The sequence below is a fragment of the Leptodactylus fuscus genome, chromosome 1, assembly GCF_031893055.1.
Source record: "Leptodactylus fuscus isolate aLepFus1 chromosome 1, aLepFus1.hap2, whole genome shotgun sequence".
Taxonomy (NCBI): domain Eukaryota; kingdom Metazoa; phylum Chordata; class Amphibia; order Anura; family Leptodactylidae; genus Leptodactylus; species Leptodactylus fuscus.
The window spans coordinates 281,614,244-281,636,012 of record NC_134265.1 but is presented as its reverse complement, the minus strand read 5'-3'; the positions used below and the strand labels follow the sequence as shown (position 1 = coordinate 281,636,012).

Below are 21,769 nucleotides of genomic sequence, written 5' to 3'. Positions count from 1 at the left end.
AAAAAAAAAAAAAAAAAAAAAAAAGCTTTAAAAATATGAAATAAATAAAAGTTCTAAATCACCTCCTCTTTTTTTTCAATACAAGGTGATCTAAGCAATAGATATCCCCCCAAAATGGTATAACTAAAACGTACAGCTGGCCCCGCAAAAAAAACGCTCTATGCATCCCCGTACAGCTGCAGGGTCACCTGTCAATGTGGCCTTGCAGCTGTTGCAAAACTACAACTCCCATATATTAAATATTTTACCAGTTTTTGCTTCAAATTTTTTTTTCCCTATTTTCCTTTAAAACCTAGGTGCGTCTTATAGTCCGAAAAATACGGTAATCCTTTTGAATGCACTTTTCACATTTTATTCCACAACTTATACAAGATTTAAGAACTTCAGGGAAAACACAAAACTATTTTATGTTTTGGCTAATCAATGAAATAACATTGCAAATAAAAATGCAATGTCAAGTACACTGTTGTGATATATTACAAGTGAATCTTGTATGCCATCATCACATTATATCTGCAATGCATGCTTAAAATGGAATCATCAGGTTAGGAAGGGTTCACACTACCATTGGATTCCATTATGAAGGTGTCCGTTTAAAAACAAAAACCAAAAGAAACGGACACAAACGGACAGTAACTGAAGTCAGTTTCCCATAGACTTCAATGTTAAAAAAAAATTAAAATAAAATAATGGATACTTGCCGTCAGGTTTTTATAACGGACAGAAAAGTCCGCTGGAAAAAAACAGACTTGGGTGTAGACAGACAAGATAAAATCCCACTGAAATGAATGGTAATTTTAACGGACTATTGACGAATCAGCTAATGTTTGTTGCTAAAATATTGTAACTGACAATAGCTATGGACACAACGGTAGTGTGAACAACCCCTTAGAAATTTCTGTCAATACTAAATAAATAAAAATTGTACCATTAAGGGTAATAAGTTCGGTAAGGTGAGATAGTGTTTTACTCTCATAGCCCATGTTAATTATCTCATTGTAGGGTTAGGCGGGAATGACTAAATGAAAATCACGACTAATTGAAGATTCTACCTTGATTACGATTAATAAATGGATTATTTTAGGACACCCTCTTTTTATATGCCACACCACTTGTTATATGCCATGCCACTACATTTTGGTGTCAGTTATACACACATTAGCAATTCTCATTGGATAGCATACAGTGACATATCCTTTAGCAAAGGCCGTGTGAGAAAAGATCACAAAGCTCACAATGATTTATTCAGCAGACTTCAATCTTGATTATTCTGCGATTAATTGACCATCCCTATTCTTCCATATTAGAATGAACACATTTTGGTTAACAAGGACTTTTCCACACTTCTGACAGGGGGAATTTTTCTCTAGCCCTCACCGTTCCTGAGCTATTGGTGCAATTAGGTTTGGTACTTGACATGCAAGTTATTCTTTCTACTGTCAATTGGTTGTTCTTGGACCAGTCAAGACAACGTGATTCAGAGTTCCAATTCCAGTTCCATAGACTACCCACTTGACAGTAGAAAGTTTAATCGCATATCAGACAACAAAACTGACTGCACTGATTGCTTGGGAATGGTGGGGGCTCGAGAAAAAAAAATCCAACTCTGCATTATTTAATCTGTGCCACTCCACTGATTCTGAAGAAGAACTGCATTTGGTAGAGGTGTTGAAAGCTACTGTTAAAATTAGATATGAGGTCCACTTAGTCAGGGGAAGAGGCCTTTGTCATATGGCCTGGTTAGATAGTTATTTCTGTGGATAGCTTGGAGAGTGGAAAGGCACTGTTTTAGTACTGGCAAGTTGAGCCATCTTGGTGTAGTGCATATCTGACCTGAGAGGAGAAACAGCCTCAAAGCAAGCCTCTCCCATCTCACCTGCTGCCTACACTGTAGGTTATATATATATACATATGCTGGAGAACCTTATTTAAGCCCCATATACATCATAAAATATAGAATGTGGTTTAGAAGCAATTACAACAGAACTTACTAACTACAGCTAAATGTTATGTATAGGGGTATGATAGAATGCATTTGGTACAAGTGTCAAAAATGTGTGTGATATGATTAAGTTGAAAAATACCTTTACTACTAGTGTAAGGTAGAGTCCAAAACATCTGTTCAAGTTGTTGGCGTAAGTTTACATGAATGTCCATTATTTAGCCAGGTTTAAAAACACAGACTTACATACAAAATACATTTTGTCAACAATGCCCAAACTATACGTTATCTAAACCTTAAGTAATAGATGTCCACTTGGGCACTATTTTCCCTAGAATGGGGGGCTTCAAGTTATGAGAACATTTGGCAGAGTTTCCTATGATCTAGGAGCGTGAGCGGTTGCTGCTCTCATGTGATACCTCCACCTCATCAGGCTCCGGTACTGGCACGGCGACATCTTCCTCGGGTGACTCTGTGCTGTAGAGTTCTTCTGGAATAGTTGCAGATGTGGGTGTAGTTTGAGGGGTTATTGTCTGACCAAACCCTTGGTAGTGTCCAGAAGGAGATGGTGGCACAGATGATACTGCCGATACTGGATCCTGTGTTGAGGATGACAACAGGCTAGTGTGTTCATTCTGCTCCAGATCCTCAGGAAAAAACATCTTCCGGGGTCTACCCAAAACTGTTCTTCCTGTAATAAGAAAAAAAAAATCAAAAAAACAATGAACATTTTCTCTATTCTATTGTAATGAACAGAGTATTACTAAGGGCGGGTTCACATCTGCACCCCGGTCTCCGCTTTCAAGATTCCATCTTCTGCCCGAGAAACTGGACAGGAGACGGAAATCAGCAGTCACTTTTCAAACCCATTCATTTGAATGGGTTTGCAAAGTGTCCGCCCGCGAGCATTTTGCGGTCTCCATGGCTACAACATTTTTTTTAACCGGACACAAAGTTGGACATGCAGGACTTTGTGTCCGGTTAAAACCCCACAAAACAAAAAAAAAAAAAAAAAAAAAAACGGTTTTGCCACGGAGGGCATAAAACTCTCACGGGCAGACACTGTTGGCAGAAGACGGAAACCTGAAGGTGGAGACCGGGGCGCAGATGTGAACCCACCCTAACTGGCTAATGAATACATTGTATATATTCCCATCTCAGCTTAACAACTGAATTCTGCTGTTCTATGCGGTTTCAATAATTCTCAGAGGTAAATAGGAGTTACGGAAACAGTGTAGCACAATGAGCTACACTGTTTCCCTAACTTCAGGAGTTATGAAGACAGTGAAGCTTGCTGTACCACAACATTCACACAAACAGCAAATCGCAAACAGTTTTGCTGACTCTCTGACTCCCTTACACAAAGCTCTAAGCACACAACCGTGTGCTTTGTTGCTCTGCACACAGGTAGCACACTGATCTTTTTATTATGGCCCCCTACACTCAACCATTACAAGTCAGTGTGGGCCTAATCCTGTCCATTTTATGGCATGGACTCAGTAATAAAAAACATGGGTCTATGGGTCCATGAGAAAAAATAGAATAGGAATAACTAATTAACAAATGGGGTATATATTGGCCAAATAAGATTGGGAGTTACAGAATCAGGTGAGCATGGCTGTTCTACATGGTTTCTCATAGATGTAAACAGGAGTTATGGAAACTACATAGCACACGACATGTCATTTCCATAGCTGCAGCTCGCTGTGCTACACCGTTCATAGAAGCACACAAAACATCTGCGTTTGGGCTGTCTCCATTACTTCCAACCATCTCAGGGAGGTGGAGACAGGGCTACTCCCATCTAAGCCATGAAAGACTGAGATGGGAATGACGCTTTAAATGCAAGGTGTCAGGTCCTGTCTCCCATTTAATTATTGCTAACACTAAATAGCAGACAAATACAGTTTTCTAAGCAGATCTTCAGGCTCCTGAACCAAAGTACAATCGCCTGGGAACTTACAGCTAATTTGCATATTTCATCAACCTGCAAGGATGCCCGGCAAGTGGTCAGGATCTTGACAATAAACTCTGCTTTCCGCTAACCCTCTGAACAGTATACTTTCTCATGTGGGCATAGTCATCATTGATGAAACAGTTTTTTGTTTGTTTTTGTTGCAGATTTTCTTGCCAAAGCCAGGAGTGTATTGAGCACAAGGTAGAAGTATAAGTGTTTACTATATATTTCCCATTCCTTTTGTAGCCTTTCTTGGCTTTGGCTGAAAAAAAAAACGCAGCAAAAAAAGCTGAGTTTCCGCAACGTGGGGCCTCAGCCTTAGGGCGTTTCTTTCAGGTGGTGACACACTGTGTACTAGGTGCGGATATAGCCAAATTCAGTATCCAGACACCAGTGCTGTCACTTTGGGGTAAGTATGACACTCATTAATTCTGGCTGTGGTTTTGCTGTTACCGAACCAGGAATTATAAGTGGCTGAAATTAATCTGCGTTTACAGAAAAGTGAAAGTCCTGGAGGCCAGGGACTGGATGCAACATCCAGATACATAGTGTGTCACCATCCTTCAGGCCTTACCTCACTCTGCTACCAGTCACATACATTTACCACTAATTGCTGGTTACACATGTACTTACATTGCTTCTAATGGAAAAGTACAAGTGTATCCAGGCATATAGCGGTAAACACATGTGGCTGGGAGCACAGTATGACAGCCCCCCTATTTTACAGTTTGTGCTATATGACTTTAGTATACGGGTCATTAACCTTACAATTATTGTGCGGCATTCCGAGGACCTCATTTTTGATTTCTTAATTTAAATCGGCACGCCGAACAAAAATGGTTGCCTATCCCTGACCTAGTTGTACTCTATACAGTCAGGATTGCTGATATGTGAGTAAATGAAACCAAAATACAGTGGCATAGCATGGCATATAAATAGGGGTGTGGCATATAAAAAGGGGAGTGACCTAAAATAAGCATTCAGGAATTGTGGTAAAATGTTCAAATAATTTTGATTTAGATCATAGTCACCCCCAGACCTACTTTATAGTGAGTCACAAAGCCTCAAGGGAACTTAGGAAATAGAAGTTTGGCACAGTGTAATGTAGCCAGCCTCCCTCCCACACCCCCAAGATCTGAGATAGAAGAGCAGGGAAAATGCAGTGAACGTCACCAGAAAAAAATATTAGTACACACTTTTAAACTATGATTTATCTATACAACAAAGTCTAAGGGATACCCTGCATGAATGAATTGTTGAGCAGAAAATTTAGCTACAGTTTAGTATTATGTACTTACCAACATTGCGTACTTGCTCTGATATATCTGCTCGGATGTCTGATATATCCCACATAGCAAGAAAGGAATCAAAGCATGAGCCTTCTTCTGCTTCTTGCACATAAGGTTTGTAGGAAAAGCTGAAGTGGTGAGCGATGGCGGCCAGGAACATTTCAATACAGATCACAAAATCCTGATCCAAAGTGAAAATATAGGGAACAAGATGTTAGAATTGTAATGAAGACTCCAAAGAAGTGTCCTTAGAGATCACTGCAATATTAGTCAGATTATTAACATTTCCGATAATATTTCAAGCTGCAATGTACACTTGTATATAAGGAGTAATACTATTTCTGCCCATTATAGGACTTGTATTGTGCATATTCTAGCAGTTTTCCCCATTAAGGTTCTCTAACTACTAAAACGTCTTCCATAGACAGTACATGTAGGGGGAAAAAAAAAGGGAAAATCTGCTCCAGAACTAACACTCACATAGAAACATCATGGAGATGTGTTGAAAAATACTGATGTGAACAAAGCACCTGAAGTAAGATAGAAAACTTATTATTAGCTCCAGCAGCCTTTGTCAGTAATTGTATCTCTCCTTCTCTCTCACACTTCTCTGCTCAGTCTTCCTAATTAAATCATGGAAGACAGACTTGAACATTCTCAGTCAGCGCCCTCTATTGGTGTGCATTCTTGAGGCACTGACATCCTAATTACATCATGGAAGTCAGATTTGCATATTCTTCCCATGTTCCTTTGCACAGTGGAGCGCTCATGGCTTAATAAGACTCCACACACCTAAATGGTGGTTCTCTCCTTATGGAGTGACAATATCCCCTCAACCCCGTCTATGGGTACAGAGACAAAAAAATATTTTATAATACTACATTAGGCTGCATTCACACTGAGTAACGCTGGCGTTTTTTGTGCTTATTTTTGCACATAGTGCCGCGTTAACGCCGCGTATACGCCGCGTTTGCGCTGCGCTATTTTGCGGTCGCGTTGCACGGCGCAAACACGGCGTTAACGTGGCGCTATGTGCAAAAATAAGCACAAAAAACGCCAGCGTTACTCAGTGTGAACCCTCCCTTAAAAGGCATTTGTTGATCATGAATTCATTGTGTCCATATACTACAAACATCACTAACACTGAATAAACTGAACAGATAAAGAGGATACAGAAACACGAGTAAGTATTCAGGGTAGATTATATTCACATCATGCTGCTATCATCCATTTAGCAGATCTGTTTTAATGGATGGCCATCTGTTTTACATTGACTTTAATTTAAAAATGATCTGCTGCTTTTTTCCCCTGACTGAAAGCATGGTGTACTATACTATTCTGTTTGGACCCTCCCTGCACAAACTGTCTCTAGAAAATTCTCCTAAATACATCATTGAGTCTCTGCAGACTAAGGCTACCTATGGCCATAAGACTATGTAAAGCATATCACTAAATGCCGTGAACAGAGAAGAAGAGAAGCTAAAGCAAGATGGCAGTTCACATAATCTTGTGGAGAAAATAGAATATAAGACAGAATAAAAGACAGAATAAAATGTATGTTACTTTCTGGTTTTAATAAATAAATTTAAAAATTGGCAATAAATTCTTTTAAAGTCTATGTACACTATTCATGAAAACCATTCCGCTATGTAAATGATAGATCTGTATGTGATTCTAGATATGATCACATCTAAACTGTAGTCTCCGTTAGTGATTCTAATGCAATGTTCGCCTGAAATTGGTGGATGAAAATATCCTGCACGGGGGACTGTTTAGGTTTTAAAAAATGAACACACGATGGAACCCAAAACAGTCAATGGGGTCCCCCGTGCTACGTGTATACCCGCCATTAAAGCGGTCCATCTGACGGACCAGAGAAAAGGAAAGGTGATGCTACTGTGTGCAAGAGCAAATTCTTCAACCTGTCTTAAACATTTATACTAGTGCGAGTTTCATGTTCATTACCACATGCCGGGTATTTCTGTGACATAGATGTTAACAGGTTAAATGACTATAAATAGAGATCTTGTAACAGGGAGAATGTATATTACAAAACTTAAAAAGAGTATCCCGCAAACATAACCATATTTAAAATGTAGACAATTAAAAGTTTAAATTTTTTTGCAAATATAAATCAAACATTATTATTATTTTCTGATCATCTCAATAATGATATTTTTTTTTCTTGATTGTGAGCCAATGGATATGATCATGCAAGAACGTTCTATACTCTGAAACCCAGCCATGGTTTACTTATTGTGGGCAGGTTATCTTGTCATGCATGTAATCTCCCTGCCTGATAACCTGATCACAATAAGGGTCCGTGCACACATTTTTTTGGCGCTGATTTTGACGATAAGTCCACCTCCAAAAAAAAGCCTCCCAATAGAACTCTATTAGAAGGTTTCTTTTGGAGGTGGATTCAGCGTCAAAATCAGTGCCAAAAAACTGTGCACAGACCCTAAGGAAATCATGGCTGTGTCTCTTACAAGTCCCAGACTAAAAAAAAAAAAAAAAAAAAAAAAAAAAAAAAAAAAAAAAGAGTTCCTGCATTCTTGGATGTATTCAATGGCAACCAATCAAGACAACAGATTGTCACAATAAAGATTATTATTTTATTTTTTTTAAACAAAGCAACATTTTTAAATTATCTTTATTTGCAAAAATGTTTAACTTTTAATAGTCTACAAAACTAAACATGGTTATGTTCATGGGAGCACCCCTTTAATAATTGTCACGATAAAATTATGAAAGTAGATTACACACTTTCAGATAAATTCAATACAATTCATCAATAAACGCGTCACATGTCTAATCTTTAGTAGGAGAAGTTATGATAGAACTGCGATTTAAATTATATAAACAAACTTGTCACATCATAGAACATTAGAGGTAAGATCCACTTTCTAATATTGACGGCCTCTCTTTATTGCCTATTCCCTCACATACCTAATATTTAAGGCATTTCCTAAGAACAGGCCATCAATATTAGACAGTTGAGATCCCCTTTAATATTAGAAATAAAACCACACAGTGAGGAACTACCGTATAGGGAAAATAGTTCTATAAAATAGCCAGGATTGAGGCGTCAAGGTCAGTTTTTGGTGGAGTCAGGAAAAATGATTAAATATTTTTAATTAGATTACCGTATTTTTCGGACTATAAGACACACTTTTTTTCCCCAAAATTTGGGGGGAAAAGAAGGGTGCGTCTTATAGGCCGAATGTGGCGCCTGGCATCCGCTGTAATAGAGAGGCGGAAGCCGGCAAGTGATAGACACCATTACAGGTGCCGGGGCCTGCGACATCGCTGCGCTCCTGTGCCCTGCATGAAGCCAGCAGCGGAAGGAGTGATGCTATTCCGCTCCTCCGTCCCCCCGCCGCTGGCTTCATGCAGGGCAGGGCAGCGATGTCTCAGGCCCCGGCGTCTATCCCTCCCCGACATCCGCCTCTCTAGTACAGCGGATGCCGGGTCAGTATCAGCGGCCCCTTCTCCCCCGGGGCCGGTCCCCACCGGCCCCGTACCTGTGACGTTGCAGGCCGGCTCCTGCGCGGCGATATCGCAGGAGCCGACCTGTTCGGGTGACAGCCGGGAGCCTAATGAGGCTCCCAGGCCTGTCACGGCTGTATTAGTATTGCGGCTGGGTCTATGACCAGCCGTAATACTAATAGACAGAATGTCCCATAGACGGCAATACAGTTGTATTGCCGTCTATGGGACTTGCAATCAAGTGACCGCAGGTTCAAGCCCCGGGGGGGAATAAAATAGTAAAAAAAAAAAAAGCTTTAAAAATATATAATAAAAATATGAAATAAATAAAAGTTCTAAATCACCTCCTGTCCCTAGAATATATACAGTCCTATGAAAAAGTTTGGGCACCCCTATTAATCTTAATCATTTTTAGTTCTAAATATTTTGGTGTTTGCAACAGCCATTTCAGTTTGATATATCTAATAACTGATGGACACAGTAATATTTCAGGATTGAAATTGCAAAAATATGGGCACCTCAACAGAAAAGTGACATTAATATTTAGTACATCCTCCTTTTGCAAAGATAACAGCCTCTAGTAGCTTCCTGTAGCTTTTAATCAGTTCCTGGATCCTGGATGAAGGTATTTTGGACCATTTCTTTCTACAAAACAATTCAAGTTCAGTTAAGTTTGATGGTCGCCGAACATGGACAGCCCGCTCTCAAATGATCTGAAAACAAAGATTGCTCAACATAGTTGTTCAGGGGAAGGATACAAAACGTTGTCTCAGAGATTTAACCTGTCAGTTTCCACTGTGAGGAACATAGTAAGGAAATGGAAGACCACAGGGACAGTTCTTGTTAAGCCCAGAAGTGGCAGGCCAAGAAAAATATCAGAAAGGCAGAGAAGAAGAATGGTGAGAACAGTCAAGGACAATCCACAGACCACCTCCAAAGAGCTGCAGCATCATCTTGCTGCAGATGGTGTCACTGTGCATCGGTCAACTATACAGCGCACTTTGCACAAATAGAAGCTGTATGGGAGAGTGATGAGAAAGAAGCCGTTTCTGCACGTACGCCACAAATAGAGTTGCCTGAGGTATGAAAAAGCACATTTGGACAAGGCAGCTTCATTTTGGAAACAAAAATTGAGTTGTTTGGTTATAAAAAAAGGCGTTATGCATGGCATCCAAAAAGAAACAGCATTCCAAGAAAAACACATGCTACCCACTGTAAAATTTGGTGGAGGTTCCATCATGCTTTGGGGCTGTGTGGCCAATGCCGGCATCGGGAATCTTGTTAAAGTTGAGAGTCGCATGGATTCCACTCAGTATCAGCAGATTCTTGAGAATAATGTTCAAGAATCAGTGACGAAGTTGAAGTTACGCCGGGGATGGATATTTCAGCAAGACAATGATCCAAAACACCGCTCCAAATCCTCAGGCATTCATGCAGAGGAACAATTACAATGTTCTGGAATGGCCATCCCAGTCCCCAGAACTGAATATCATTGAACATCTGTGGGATGATTTGAAGCGGGCTGTCCATGCTCGGCGACCATCTAACTTAACTGAACTTGAATTGTTTGTCCAAAATACCTTTATCCAGGATCCAGGAACTGATTAAAAGCTACAGGAAGCGACTAGAGGCTGTTATCTTTGCAAAAGGAGGATGTACTAAATATTAATGTCACTTTTCTGTTGAGGTGACCATACTTTTGCACCGGTCAAATTTTGGTTTAATGCATATTGCACATTTTCTGTTAGTACAATAAACCTCATTTCAATCCTGAAATATTACTGTGTCCATCAGTTATTAGATATATCAAACTGAAATGGCTGTTGCAAATACCAAAATATTTAGAACTAAAAATGATTAAGATTAATAGGGGTGCCCAAACTTTTTCATAGGACTGTATATATAAAAGTAGAAAATCATATATCATAAACCACCGGGTTTTTTTTCAATAAAAGGTGATCTAAGCAATAGATATTCCCCAAAATGGTATAACTAAAAAGTACATCTGGCCCCGCAAAAAAAAACACTCTATGCATCCCCGTACAGCTGCAGAGTCACCTGTCAATGTGGCCTTGCAGCTGTTGCAAAACTACAACTCCCATACATTAAATATTTTACCAGTTTTTGCTTCAAAATTTTTTTTCCCTATTTTCCTCCTCTAAAACCTAGGTGCGTCTTATAGTCCAGTGCGTCTTATAGTCCGAAAAATATAGTTTTCAATATTGTATAGTTTATTAGATACTTTCATAGGAATTTAATCATTAGCTTTTTCAGAGGATCTCTGCTGCTTCTAGCTGACAACTCCTAAAAGCCATTTCTGAAGGAGTCGTATCAGGAGTTGGAGATTTGCCCTACCCACTCCACAATCCTGAAAATAGCTTTCAAGTTTATGTATATTCTAGAAATGCAGGCGCATGCCGTTTAAAAATTTCACTTTACCTGAAGGCCTGTAGCGACATCTTTGACATTTTTCCATTCCCAAGTATGTTTATCAGAAATGATTCCAACTTTCACCATGAGAGCTATCAATACAGCTTGCCTGGGAGAAAACAGGATGTGATATTTTATTAGAGGGCCAAGGAGATAAATGAGGGCGATATGAAAACATAAGCCCAGAAGTCCAAGCCATTTTGAGTACGCAAACACTTCTCCGGGCTTCTGAAATAGCTTTGAAAGTTCTATTCACAAATTGGTTTGCTGGGCAGGTTGATAGAGTATAGAAAGACCAAAACTGTGAATATATAACTTTTTTTCTTTTAAATGTTGCGGGACCCTTTGTAAGGATCTAGAACAGGGGTCCTCAAACTGCGGCCCGCCGAGCACATCTGTCCGGCCCACTGGCAGGCGTGCATTTATAATGAAGCTCCTGGGGAGCTCGGTCCAGGCCATGTAGCGCGCTTCACTTCACCTATTGGAGGGCACCGCTCCTGATGTCTGCACGATCTGCTCTGCCTCCGGTGTCCGCCTGTCACATCGCATGTATGCGATGTAAGGAGGATACCGGTGATCTACCTCCGGTATCCTCCTTACATCGCATACTTGCGTTGTGACAGAAGGACACAGGCGGACACCGGAGACAGAGCAGATCGCGCAGACATCAGGAGTGGTGCCCTCCAATCAATAAAGTGAAGCGCGCTGTCTCCATGGCGTGGCCCGGTATAGTCAATTGTACCCCTACGCGTCACTTCGTCAGTCAGGTCACCATAGCAACGTGACCTGACCTGAGGCAGCCCAAATTACAGTGGGCAAAGCCACCTCACTAGTTTGGTTTAGTGCCTGCTGACTTCCTGGATCCCAGACCCTATCTGTGCCCCCTGAAGTAAGCGCTATAATATCTTACTGTAGGATTAATAACACTCAGGGGGCATTCACACTTGTGTTTGGTGTGTGCATTCCACTGGGTCAGCTTTAAAGGGATTCTACCATTAAAAACTGTTTTTGTCGTTGACACGTCAGAATAGCCTTACGAAAGGTTATTCTTCTCCGCGCCACTGTTCAGTTAAAATTCTGTTTTCTGTCGGTATGCAAATGAGTTCTCTTGCAGCACTGGGAGCGTCCCCAATGCTGCAAGAGAACTCTCCAGCGCCACCTCCATCTTCTTCTGGAACGTGATCTTCATGTGTCTTCTTCCGGCGCAGGCGGTGAAACTTGTACGCCTTGGGCCTCGCTCAGAGCCAACTGCACATGCCCGCGGCCACAAGAAAAATGGCCGCTTGCACAGTAAGTAAGCGGCCAAGTTCTTGTGGCCTGTGGGCATGCTCAGTCGGCTCTGCCTGCAACAGAAGAAGACGCATAAAGACGACGTTCCAGAAGAAGTTGGGAGGCAGCGCTGGAGAGGTCTCTCGCAGCATTGGGGATGCCCCCAGTGCTGCAAGATAACTCATTTGCATACCGACAGAAAACGGAATTTTAACCAAACGGCGGGGCAAAGAAGAAATCGAAAGGTAGGAGAAGAAGAGGCTTTCTTAAGGCTATTCCTATGTGTTATCGAGAAAAAATTTGATTTTAATGGTAGAATCCCTTTAAACTATATTCCGGCCCTCCAATGGTCCGAGGGACAGTGACCTGGCCCACCTTTTAAAAAGTTTGAGGACCCCTGGACTAGATATTCCAGGTGTCTTGGTGACAACTGACATTGTTCTTTAGTCTGAACTGTAGTGCCTCTATACATTAAAGGGGTTTCCCACATTAAAATTGCTGATGACCTATCCTAAGGATAGGTCATTAACAGCAGACTAGCGCCACAGTCGATCTGCTGTTCTCAGCAGCTGATACACAAAGAAGGAAGCAGGAAGCTCTGTTCACTGTGTAGTAACTGAACCAAGTTACTCCATATCAGCTTATTCATCTGAACAGGAGCTGATCTGCAGTAATCTGGTCTGGCCACTATAATGGATCTGTTTCCTGTTCCATTCTTTGTACATTAAAGGGGTTGGTCCCATCTCAAGGATCCTATCTATACTGGTAGCTTATGTAAATTGAAGACTTTTCCTAAATATATTACTTTAGAAATAATGCTTTGTTTGCCTGCTATGTGAACTTATTTCTCCCATAGTTTACAAAGCATTTCCATAACAGGGGCCTGTGTGATAGGACAAGTGACGTCACTCGCCGCTCTGTCAGCAGAACAATCAGTTCAGCCAATTGCAGTTTGCTGATACAGCAGAGTCTGTTAACTCTCTATGTAAACACATAGATAACACAGAGTCTGTTCTCTACAAGCAGAAATACAGGAAATGAGAAAAAGAGACAGCAGGCAAACGTCTGAAACAGTAAGATGGGAAAACCCCTTTAACTGCTGAGAACAGCTGATCACTGGGGGTACTAGGTATATAATAGGAAAAACAGCCTATCCTTTGAATTGATGTACTGCCAGTTTGACAATCTTCATAAATAACCCGTATTACGGTATCTTATAATATATTACTACCATACAAGTATCTAACCTGCTTTATCATATGTAGTAAAACAATGCTGTACAAAGGTTACAATAACCAAAGCCACCCATACCAGAAAGAAACAAAGACGACCATCTTCACACACAGAAATTTGCCAACTGGTTGAATAGGATTCAATTCTTCTTTCAGCACTTTGTAGAACAGGACAAGACAGTACATAGCAAACTAGAAAATAAAAAGTGGCGTACAGACAAATACACAAATTTAGGTAACAGTGGAGAATAGAGTTGAATTCTAACATGACAAGAGTATTGAACTACACTCTAAGTATACTGTAAGTATAAGCTAGTTCACACTAGTACCAACTAAAACCTTAAAGGGATTCTACCATTAAACTACCTTTTTTTCTAATGAACACGTCGGAATAGCCTTAAGAAAGGCTATTCGTCTCCTACCCTTAGACGTGGTCTCCGCAGCGCCGTTCTGTAGAAATACCGGTTTTAACCGGTATGCAAATGAGCTCTCCGCAGCAATGAGGGCGGGCCCCAGCACTGAAACACAGATGAGCGCGTCCCCATTGCTGCCCAGAGCTCTTTCCTGCGCCGCCTCCTTCTTCTGCAGCAACTCCGCCTCTTCTGGCTTCTCTTGCTCTTGTAGTTCTATACAGGAGCATAGAGAGGCCACTCCACCCCGGCGGCCATTTTTGGGTAGCTGCTCTTGCAGTTCAATACAGGAGCCGGCGGCCATTTTGGGGTGGCCTCTCTATGCTCCTGTATAGAACTACAAGAGCAAGAGAAGCCAGAAGAGGTGGAGTTGCTGCAGAAGAAGGAGGCGGCGCAGGAAAGAGCTCTCAGGCAGCAATGGGGATGCGCTCATCGGTCTTTCAGCGCTGGGTCCCGCCCTCATTGCTGCGGAGAGCTCATTTGCATACCGGTTGGTATTTCTATGGAACGGAACGACGGAGACCACGTCTAACGGTAGGAGACAAATAGCCTTTCTTAAGGCTATTCCGACGTGTTCATTAGAAAAAAAGGTAGTTTAATGGTAGAATCCCTTTAACTCTATCAATGTACGTGGGGCCGTCTACTTTGTAAAATTGATGGTCTATTCTCAGGATAGGCCATCAATATTAGATCCACAAGGGTCTGACACTCAGAATCCCCACAGATCAACTGTCCCAGTACAACGCAGCTCTTGCCATGTAATCATCGGGAGCTGCGCTGTCTCAAAGCAGCGGAACTATGGTTGATCCTGGCGGTCGGACCCTTGTATATTGACTATCAATTTTACAAAGTGGACAACCCCTTTAAAAATAGCCCAACCCTAGTCTAGCTCTATACTACAAATGACATTGTAAATAACATTTTTACACATCTTATTATCATCTTATTTTGTGTGCCACTTACCAATTGCGAAGCATTGTTAATTATCACCAAGTACGTCCATGCATTTTTCACACTGAAATCTCCTTCCCCATAGATACCAGTCAACTGACAAATCCTAAAAACAGAAGAGTAAGAAATCAATGTTTCTTGACGCATATATCACCATGATACAGGCTGACTATAAACGTTTCAAAACAGTATTAGCTCCTTCCTTTTTTATTATTCAGGAAAAACTGTGTTTAAGCAATGTTTAAAATTTTGTTATGATTTTAAATGACAGCGCTGTAGAACAAGCCTTGCTGACCTCTATAAAAAGGAAGAATATGCAAATCTGTCTCCCATGATGTTAATATAGAGAGACAGTGCCTCAGTCATGCAGCCCACTAGGGGGAGCTCCCTTTAACATCATGCCAGACTTTCCTAGAGGCCTATGCTGCAATGATGAGGGATTTTATCAAGTCAGTCTCTCAGCCGAGGACAGCTGTTTCGATCTGTTTGAATCTCTTCAGCCCAGCGCAGAGAAGACTAACTTGGCAGAGGTGAGAGGCTTCTAGACCAGGTTAAGGGGATATTGTCACTCCTTAGGGAGAGACCACCATATAGGTGTGTGGAGACTTAAGCCATTTGCGCGCCACAACAGATCAAAACAGCTGTCCTCGGCTGAGAGACTGACTTGGTAAAATCCCACATCATTGCAGCAAAGGCCTCTGGGAAGGTCAGGCATGATGTTAAAGGGAGCGCCCCCTAGTGTGCTGCATGACTGAGGCACTGTCTCCCTATATTAACATCATGGGAGACAGATTTGCATATTCTTCCCATGATCCCTCACAGTGGAGTGCAAATGGCTTAATAAGTCTCCACACACCTATATGGTGGTCTCTCCCTAAGGAGTGACGATATCTCCTTGATCTCTATAAAAAGGTTATTAGCTAACATTAAAAGGTTGGTTAATGTACACCCAGACAAATGGGCCTTATCAGTGGGGAGTCTCGAGCCATGGACTCGGACTCTGCGTCAAACTTGAGAATGATGCTTATTTCTTAAGTATCCTACTCAGATGTTTGCCTCCCATTGAAAACATCCAATCACTAGGTTTTTGTTGAATTAGAAGGGCTTTACTGCTTCTGACTGATCATGGCTGTCGGCCATTTATGAAACAGTGATAGTCAGGCTGTGGAAAAATTGAGCAGTTGGAGGTTTGTTCAATGGATTCCACAGCCCTTTTATAACATATGTAATATATGTTGCCTATGCTATAATAATGTTTGGACACAGCCAAACTAGCAAAAAGGAAAGGCAAACACAGCACTTAAGTTTAGAGATTGCATATACTTACAAAGCAATTATAGTAGTAACTGGTCGAACCACTGTATACTGGAGCACACCCAATTTACATCGAAACAAAAGCACACTGTAAGAGAGTTGACATACATTATAACAGTGTCATCCTCACATTTCATTATAGCCATCGCATCATTACAAATACTTCAGTATATCTCATTATTGGGATAGTTTAACCAAAGTCTATCCAAAGAGCCCTGAGACACAATACCATCCATCTGTTTACTAGAAAACCTAAAAATTAAGTTTTTATGCAAATTTTGATTTGCATAATAAATTTGACCACAATGTATGTGGGTAAAATTAATCTACATTTCAATACCAGTATGTCTTTGACGTGTGAGAAGAAACCGGATTACCTGGTGGAGACCATGTAGACACGGACAGAACATACCAACTCCTTGCAGATGTTGTCTACAACTCCAGCACTGCAAGGTACCAGTGATAACCACTGGACTGATATATTCAGCTATAGAGATGAGCGAGTACTATTTGAAACGGCCGTTTCGAATAGCACGCACCCATAGGAATAAATGGAAGCGGCCGGCTGCGTCCATTCATTCCTATGGGTGCGTGCTAATCCATCTCTCCAAGATCACTAATAGTAATAAGTCTTAGTATCATTTATAAGGCACACAGTGCAAATACTTACTCTCCCATAGCCCAGGGTGGAAAACAACACAAAGGAGGTAGATGTCTTTGCTGATCTTTTGCTTCAAGAACCAGCGCTAGATTTGGGCAGCGATTTGTTAAATAGTTTAAGAGGAAAATCATGAAATTGTAGATCACATAAGCTTCATAGCACTCTCTGCATGTATCCACATATATGGCAATATCAGGATACTTCAAAGCAATCCACTGTTAAGAGACACAGAAATACAAAACAGAATATAAGAATTTTTAATTGACATACAGAGACGATAAATGTGAAATAATTTTAAGAAAAAAAGTAATCAGATCAGTATTCGATTTGACTGCGGACAACCCCTTTAGGTATTCCTATTCATCTTTAAAGTTTATATGTAAACCATTACATATAACAACTAGACACATTACTAGCCCTTAGCAATGAGAATGAGTGGAATTTGCAGAGTCTACAAAAGAGTCAGAGCTTCATACAATACTTACACTGTCTACACTGTAAATGGGCACCATCCACAAAATACTGTGAAAGACAACAAATAAAAAAGTGTTCAGAAAAAAATATCACAATAATGTGCTGATATGTAAAACAGATTTCTGTAATACCGTATGATAGGTTTCTGCAATTCAGGCTGTGTATAGTGTACCAAATGTTGCAAAATTCCCCATAGCGATATTGGTATAGTCATAAGCACAAATATGCCAGCTATAAACCATGCTTTGGTGTGCACGCCAACCTGCAACAGAGCAAATAAAGGCATAGTCATTATCAAGCACAATAATAAGCTGAATAGTCTTCAGAATGATCCTGTTCCCCAGCTTCAAAGCAAGCCCTAATTTTAAAGCAATTTCACCTTGGCATCAATTACTTCACGCTGATGTATGACCCTATCAATATGAAGGATGAGTTTGAACAGATCGGTCTTATAACAAGGTGCGTTTGATTTTTTTTGCAACTAGAAGTAATAGTCGCAACATCCACTAAGTTTTAATGCAACTTCATTCACTTACATTAACACTAGAAGTCCCAGACATTTCGAGCTCACATTTGAATCAATGGTAGAAATGATAAATGACCCCTCTCTGGGACTTCTAGTGTTAAATGGGGTTTCCCATAAACATAACCATATATGAATTTCTAGACAATTAATAGTTAAACATTTTTGGAAATATAATTAATTAAAGGTCTTACAGAGTTTTAAAGATTTTCTCTAACATTTTTGCTTTGTTCATATCTGTGCCCGTGTGTCAGTCATTCTGGTCAGTTGTGGGACCAGGACAACAGACAAAGGAACTGCTAATAATTTGTTGTGGGGGTGGTAGTAGATTATTTATACGAGGACCTATCCACAAGACAGTAAATCATCAGTGGGGGTGCAGCACCAGATAGATCACACCAATCAGCTGAACTCATTGCTCCCAGGTGCTTGGATCTACAGAAGCAGCTATACTAGTCAAGTAATCGGACCAGAGCTGCATGCTCCATCCACTGTATAGAGCTGGCATCAGGGAACTGCAATTCTTTTTCTATTATTTGAATGGAGCAGAGTTGATTCAGCCTCCTTCATTGCAGTAGACTGGAACATTGCTGGAACATCTTACTGGTGCACAAATCATATTTATACCCTATAAATAGGAATAGAGGATAGCGTGGTCAGACCCTCACCAATCTTGAGAATATGCAAGGGGGTATTATTGCATTGTTGTGAATGCAGCTTAGCTAAATGTAGGCATGCCCCTGCTGGACAAAATGCATCACAATTCACTCTCATGCACTTCAATGGGAATGCTGGAGATAGCTGACACTTGGCTTTGTCCAGCACTCCCATTGAAGTGAGAGGGTGCAGGGATATGTCCCGGCCAGAATGGACAACTATGTTCAACCTAGCTGAATTCACAATAAGAGTAAAACACACATTTTTGGGGTTGAATGGGGTTTCAGCAGTCAGACCCCACCGATCAGCTATTTCTCCTCTAGCCTGTGGCCAGAGGATAGATATTCTTTGTAACATGACCCCTTTAACTTCTATTTAGATCAACCAACTAACAGGTATCAGATGTAAAGAAACTTTATGCCTCATTCATAAATACTTCATGAGTACATACTAAGACTGGACTCTGATGTACGTCACCTCCTATTATCACACCAAAATAACTAGGAAAAGGATCTAAATTTGGGGTAAGAAATATTATATATATTTTTGGTTTCCTTGCAAAGAACCAATGTGCTTCATAATGTAGGGCAGATAGGCTACTGAACAATCCTGACACAATACCCAACAGGTAACATAAATTGAATATGTCTGTTAATTACTATATTCCCCATAATATAAGGGCTCGTTCACACGTGAACAAAGGGGCAGATTTTGACAACGGATTTCGCTTCAAAATCCGCCCCTTTACAATGATGGTCTATGCAGACCGCCGGGCTTCTTTTTTCCACTAGCGGTGGGCTGCTGCTAGCGGAGAAAAGAAGCGACATGTCCTTTCTTTAGGCGGAAGCCGCGGTGTGCTGGACCGCGGCTTCCGCCTAGCGGCAGCACCCTCCTATGTCGGCTCATTCATTTGAGCCGACCTAGGAGGGGAAAGCCGCGACCCTGATGATCGTGGCAGGCGGGTTTTGACCAGAGAGAGACGCAGCTCGCCACGTCTCTCTCTGTGCCAAAACTCGCGCGGGCACCCCACGTCTGAACTAGCCCTAACAATTCTCAAGCTTATTTTCTTATAGCTGCACATTGTGAACATAGCTTTAGGCTAAGCCCCATGGGCCGTATCCACAGCACTAAAGCGCTGTGGGAAGAACCGCTGCGTGAACGCAGTGCAGTTCTTTCCGCAGCGCTTTTAAGAGAAAGTTCACAGAGTTTTCCTCCGCGAACTTTCTATTAACATTATATCTATGAGAAAGCCGCCGGTGTTTCCGTAGATATAATTGACATGCTGCAATCTTTTCCGCAAAGTGGGGATGGGATTCGCATGAATCCCATCCACTTTGCCTGCACTGTGCAACGCCGCGATTTTTCCCACAGCGTCTCCGCTGCAGGCAATATCGCGGAGTTTCCAGTCTGTGGGGCCCCGGCCTTAAAGTAACTCCCTCCACTAAACAGAGTTCTTTGCATGGTCTGTAATGATCACAACTACGTAACAGAATAACTTATTGTTGCTTATAGCACACTATGAAAGCTCAACTTTAATTTTTCAAACTTTTGTGAAAAATGAGGCCAGCGTTGTGACTAGTAGCTTTGGACAACAGGGCCATTGTTACTGTTACACAGATTTGATAAATGAGGTCTACCCTGTAGCATGTAGTGCAGGACCTCAGTGCTGTGCCATGAAATAGAAATATTGTTTGGCATGCCTGGAGTCCCTCTATCATGTATTATGGATGAGACCGTACCGAGATGGCAATGTGCGGTCCACAATGAGCTAATCACAGCTCATTACATCCTTTATTCACAGTACCATTCCAGTACAAAACAACAGACCAATGGTCAGGCTGGACAGATCACTGTGATGCCATTAGTTGTGGTTCAGCTGAGCCGGGGACAGTATAATTGCATTGTTGATTCTATAACTTTTTTTTGTTTTTTTAATGTAGATTATGAGCCCCGTATAGGGTACAATTTTCCCTATCAGTATGTCTTTGGAGTATGGGAGGAAATCCATGCAAACTCCTTGCAGATGTTGTCTCTGGCAGGATTCGAACCCAGGACTCCAGCGCTGCAAAGCTGCAGTGCTAATCACTGAGCCACCGTGTTGCCCCGATTCTATAACTTTATGTAATAGGATTCCAGGAAGTGGAAGAGTGCTGGGCTTTCATTTTTTTGCCATAATATGCTCTCTTTTACTGGCCACAACCCTAACATGATCACAGTGGCGCCCCCTGAAGGTGTATTTGGAGTGAGCGGGCTGTATGCAGTATCCTGGCTCCTCCACACACCCCAAGGACCATTCTTGTCCTGAGGCTTCTACAGCACCCGGAAGGTCTGCCAATTATTCGGAGTGTCCTAGAGGTGTCCTCCTTTTCTAGGATCCTCCGCAATCTCCAGAAGAGTTGTCAAGTATGATTATAAGATTCCAGAGACCCTCACACAGTACGGACCACTGCGGCTCTTACCTTCATTTTCTGCATCTCCCAAATACATACTGGAATGGCCACTACTAGTCCAACAACATAGAGGAACACAACCAGAGGACGGATCCATCTTCTCCAGTTCCCACATGTACAAGGCATATTGGCAGAACAGGGCAGCCAGTCACTGACCTAATGTATGTACAGTAGTAGTGGCCAGTAATGTATGGCCATGTGCTAGCCAACACCACAGTCCTCACTGAGCTCCTGCAGCTCAGCACCTCGCACCATACAGTCCCAGCCTGCAGCTCATCCTCTGTACACAGCAGTCTCCTGACACCATAGAGCTGTACAGCCCATGGTAACTCAGTGTCAGCACCAGCCCTGCACAACACACTTCCTCCTTCTCCACAGGCGCCCGCCCACGTACAGTCACAGTCAGACGTATCTGTCACGGTATTGGCTACCTCTCCCGTCAGTCATCTATCCCCGCCCACTCTCCTTCAGGTTACAACAGATAGGGTAAGCAGATAGGCCGATGTTGTTGTTGGTTTAGGTAATGTGCGCGTGACATCGTCACATGACTAAGTGTGTACGTAAAGGTGCCGCACACTGACGTCAGGCAGGCTCTTAAAGGGAACTACACTACATTTGTCTTCTAGCTACAGTCGGTAGCAGCTAAAGACTAATGATCGAAAGGACCTTTGATGATGTCATGACCATGTGATCAGTCACATGAATGGGAGGAGTCAGGCTC

At 41.7% G+C, this 21,769-nt stretch overlaps 1 protein-coding gene across 1 annotated transcript; it reads right to left on the bottom strand.

Annotated features, from left to right (window-relative positions):
* Positions 1 to 220: 220 nt before the first annotated feature.
* TMEM184C (transmembrane protein 184C) lies at positions 221 to 21,436 on the bottom strand. The gene is made up of 10 exons (XM_075257593.1): positions 21,058 to 21,436; positions 17,550 to 17,680; positions 17,430 to 17,466; positions 16,954 to 17,159; positions 16,297 to 16,371; positions 14,982 to 15,075; positions 13,688 to 13,800; positions 11,117 to 11,216; positions 5,198 to 5,369; positions 221 to 2,633 (listed from the first exon to the last, which is right to left on the bottom strand). The coding sequence occupies exons 1-10, from the start codon at positions 21,172 to 21,174 to the stop codon at positions 2,326 to 2,328; spliced, it is 1,353 nt and encodes a 450-aa protein (XP_075113694.1). The 5' UTR covers positions 21,175 to 21,436; the 3' UTR covers positions 221 to 2,325.
* Between the last annotated feature and the right edge of the window lie 333 nt (positions 21,437 to 21,769).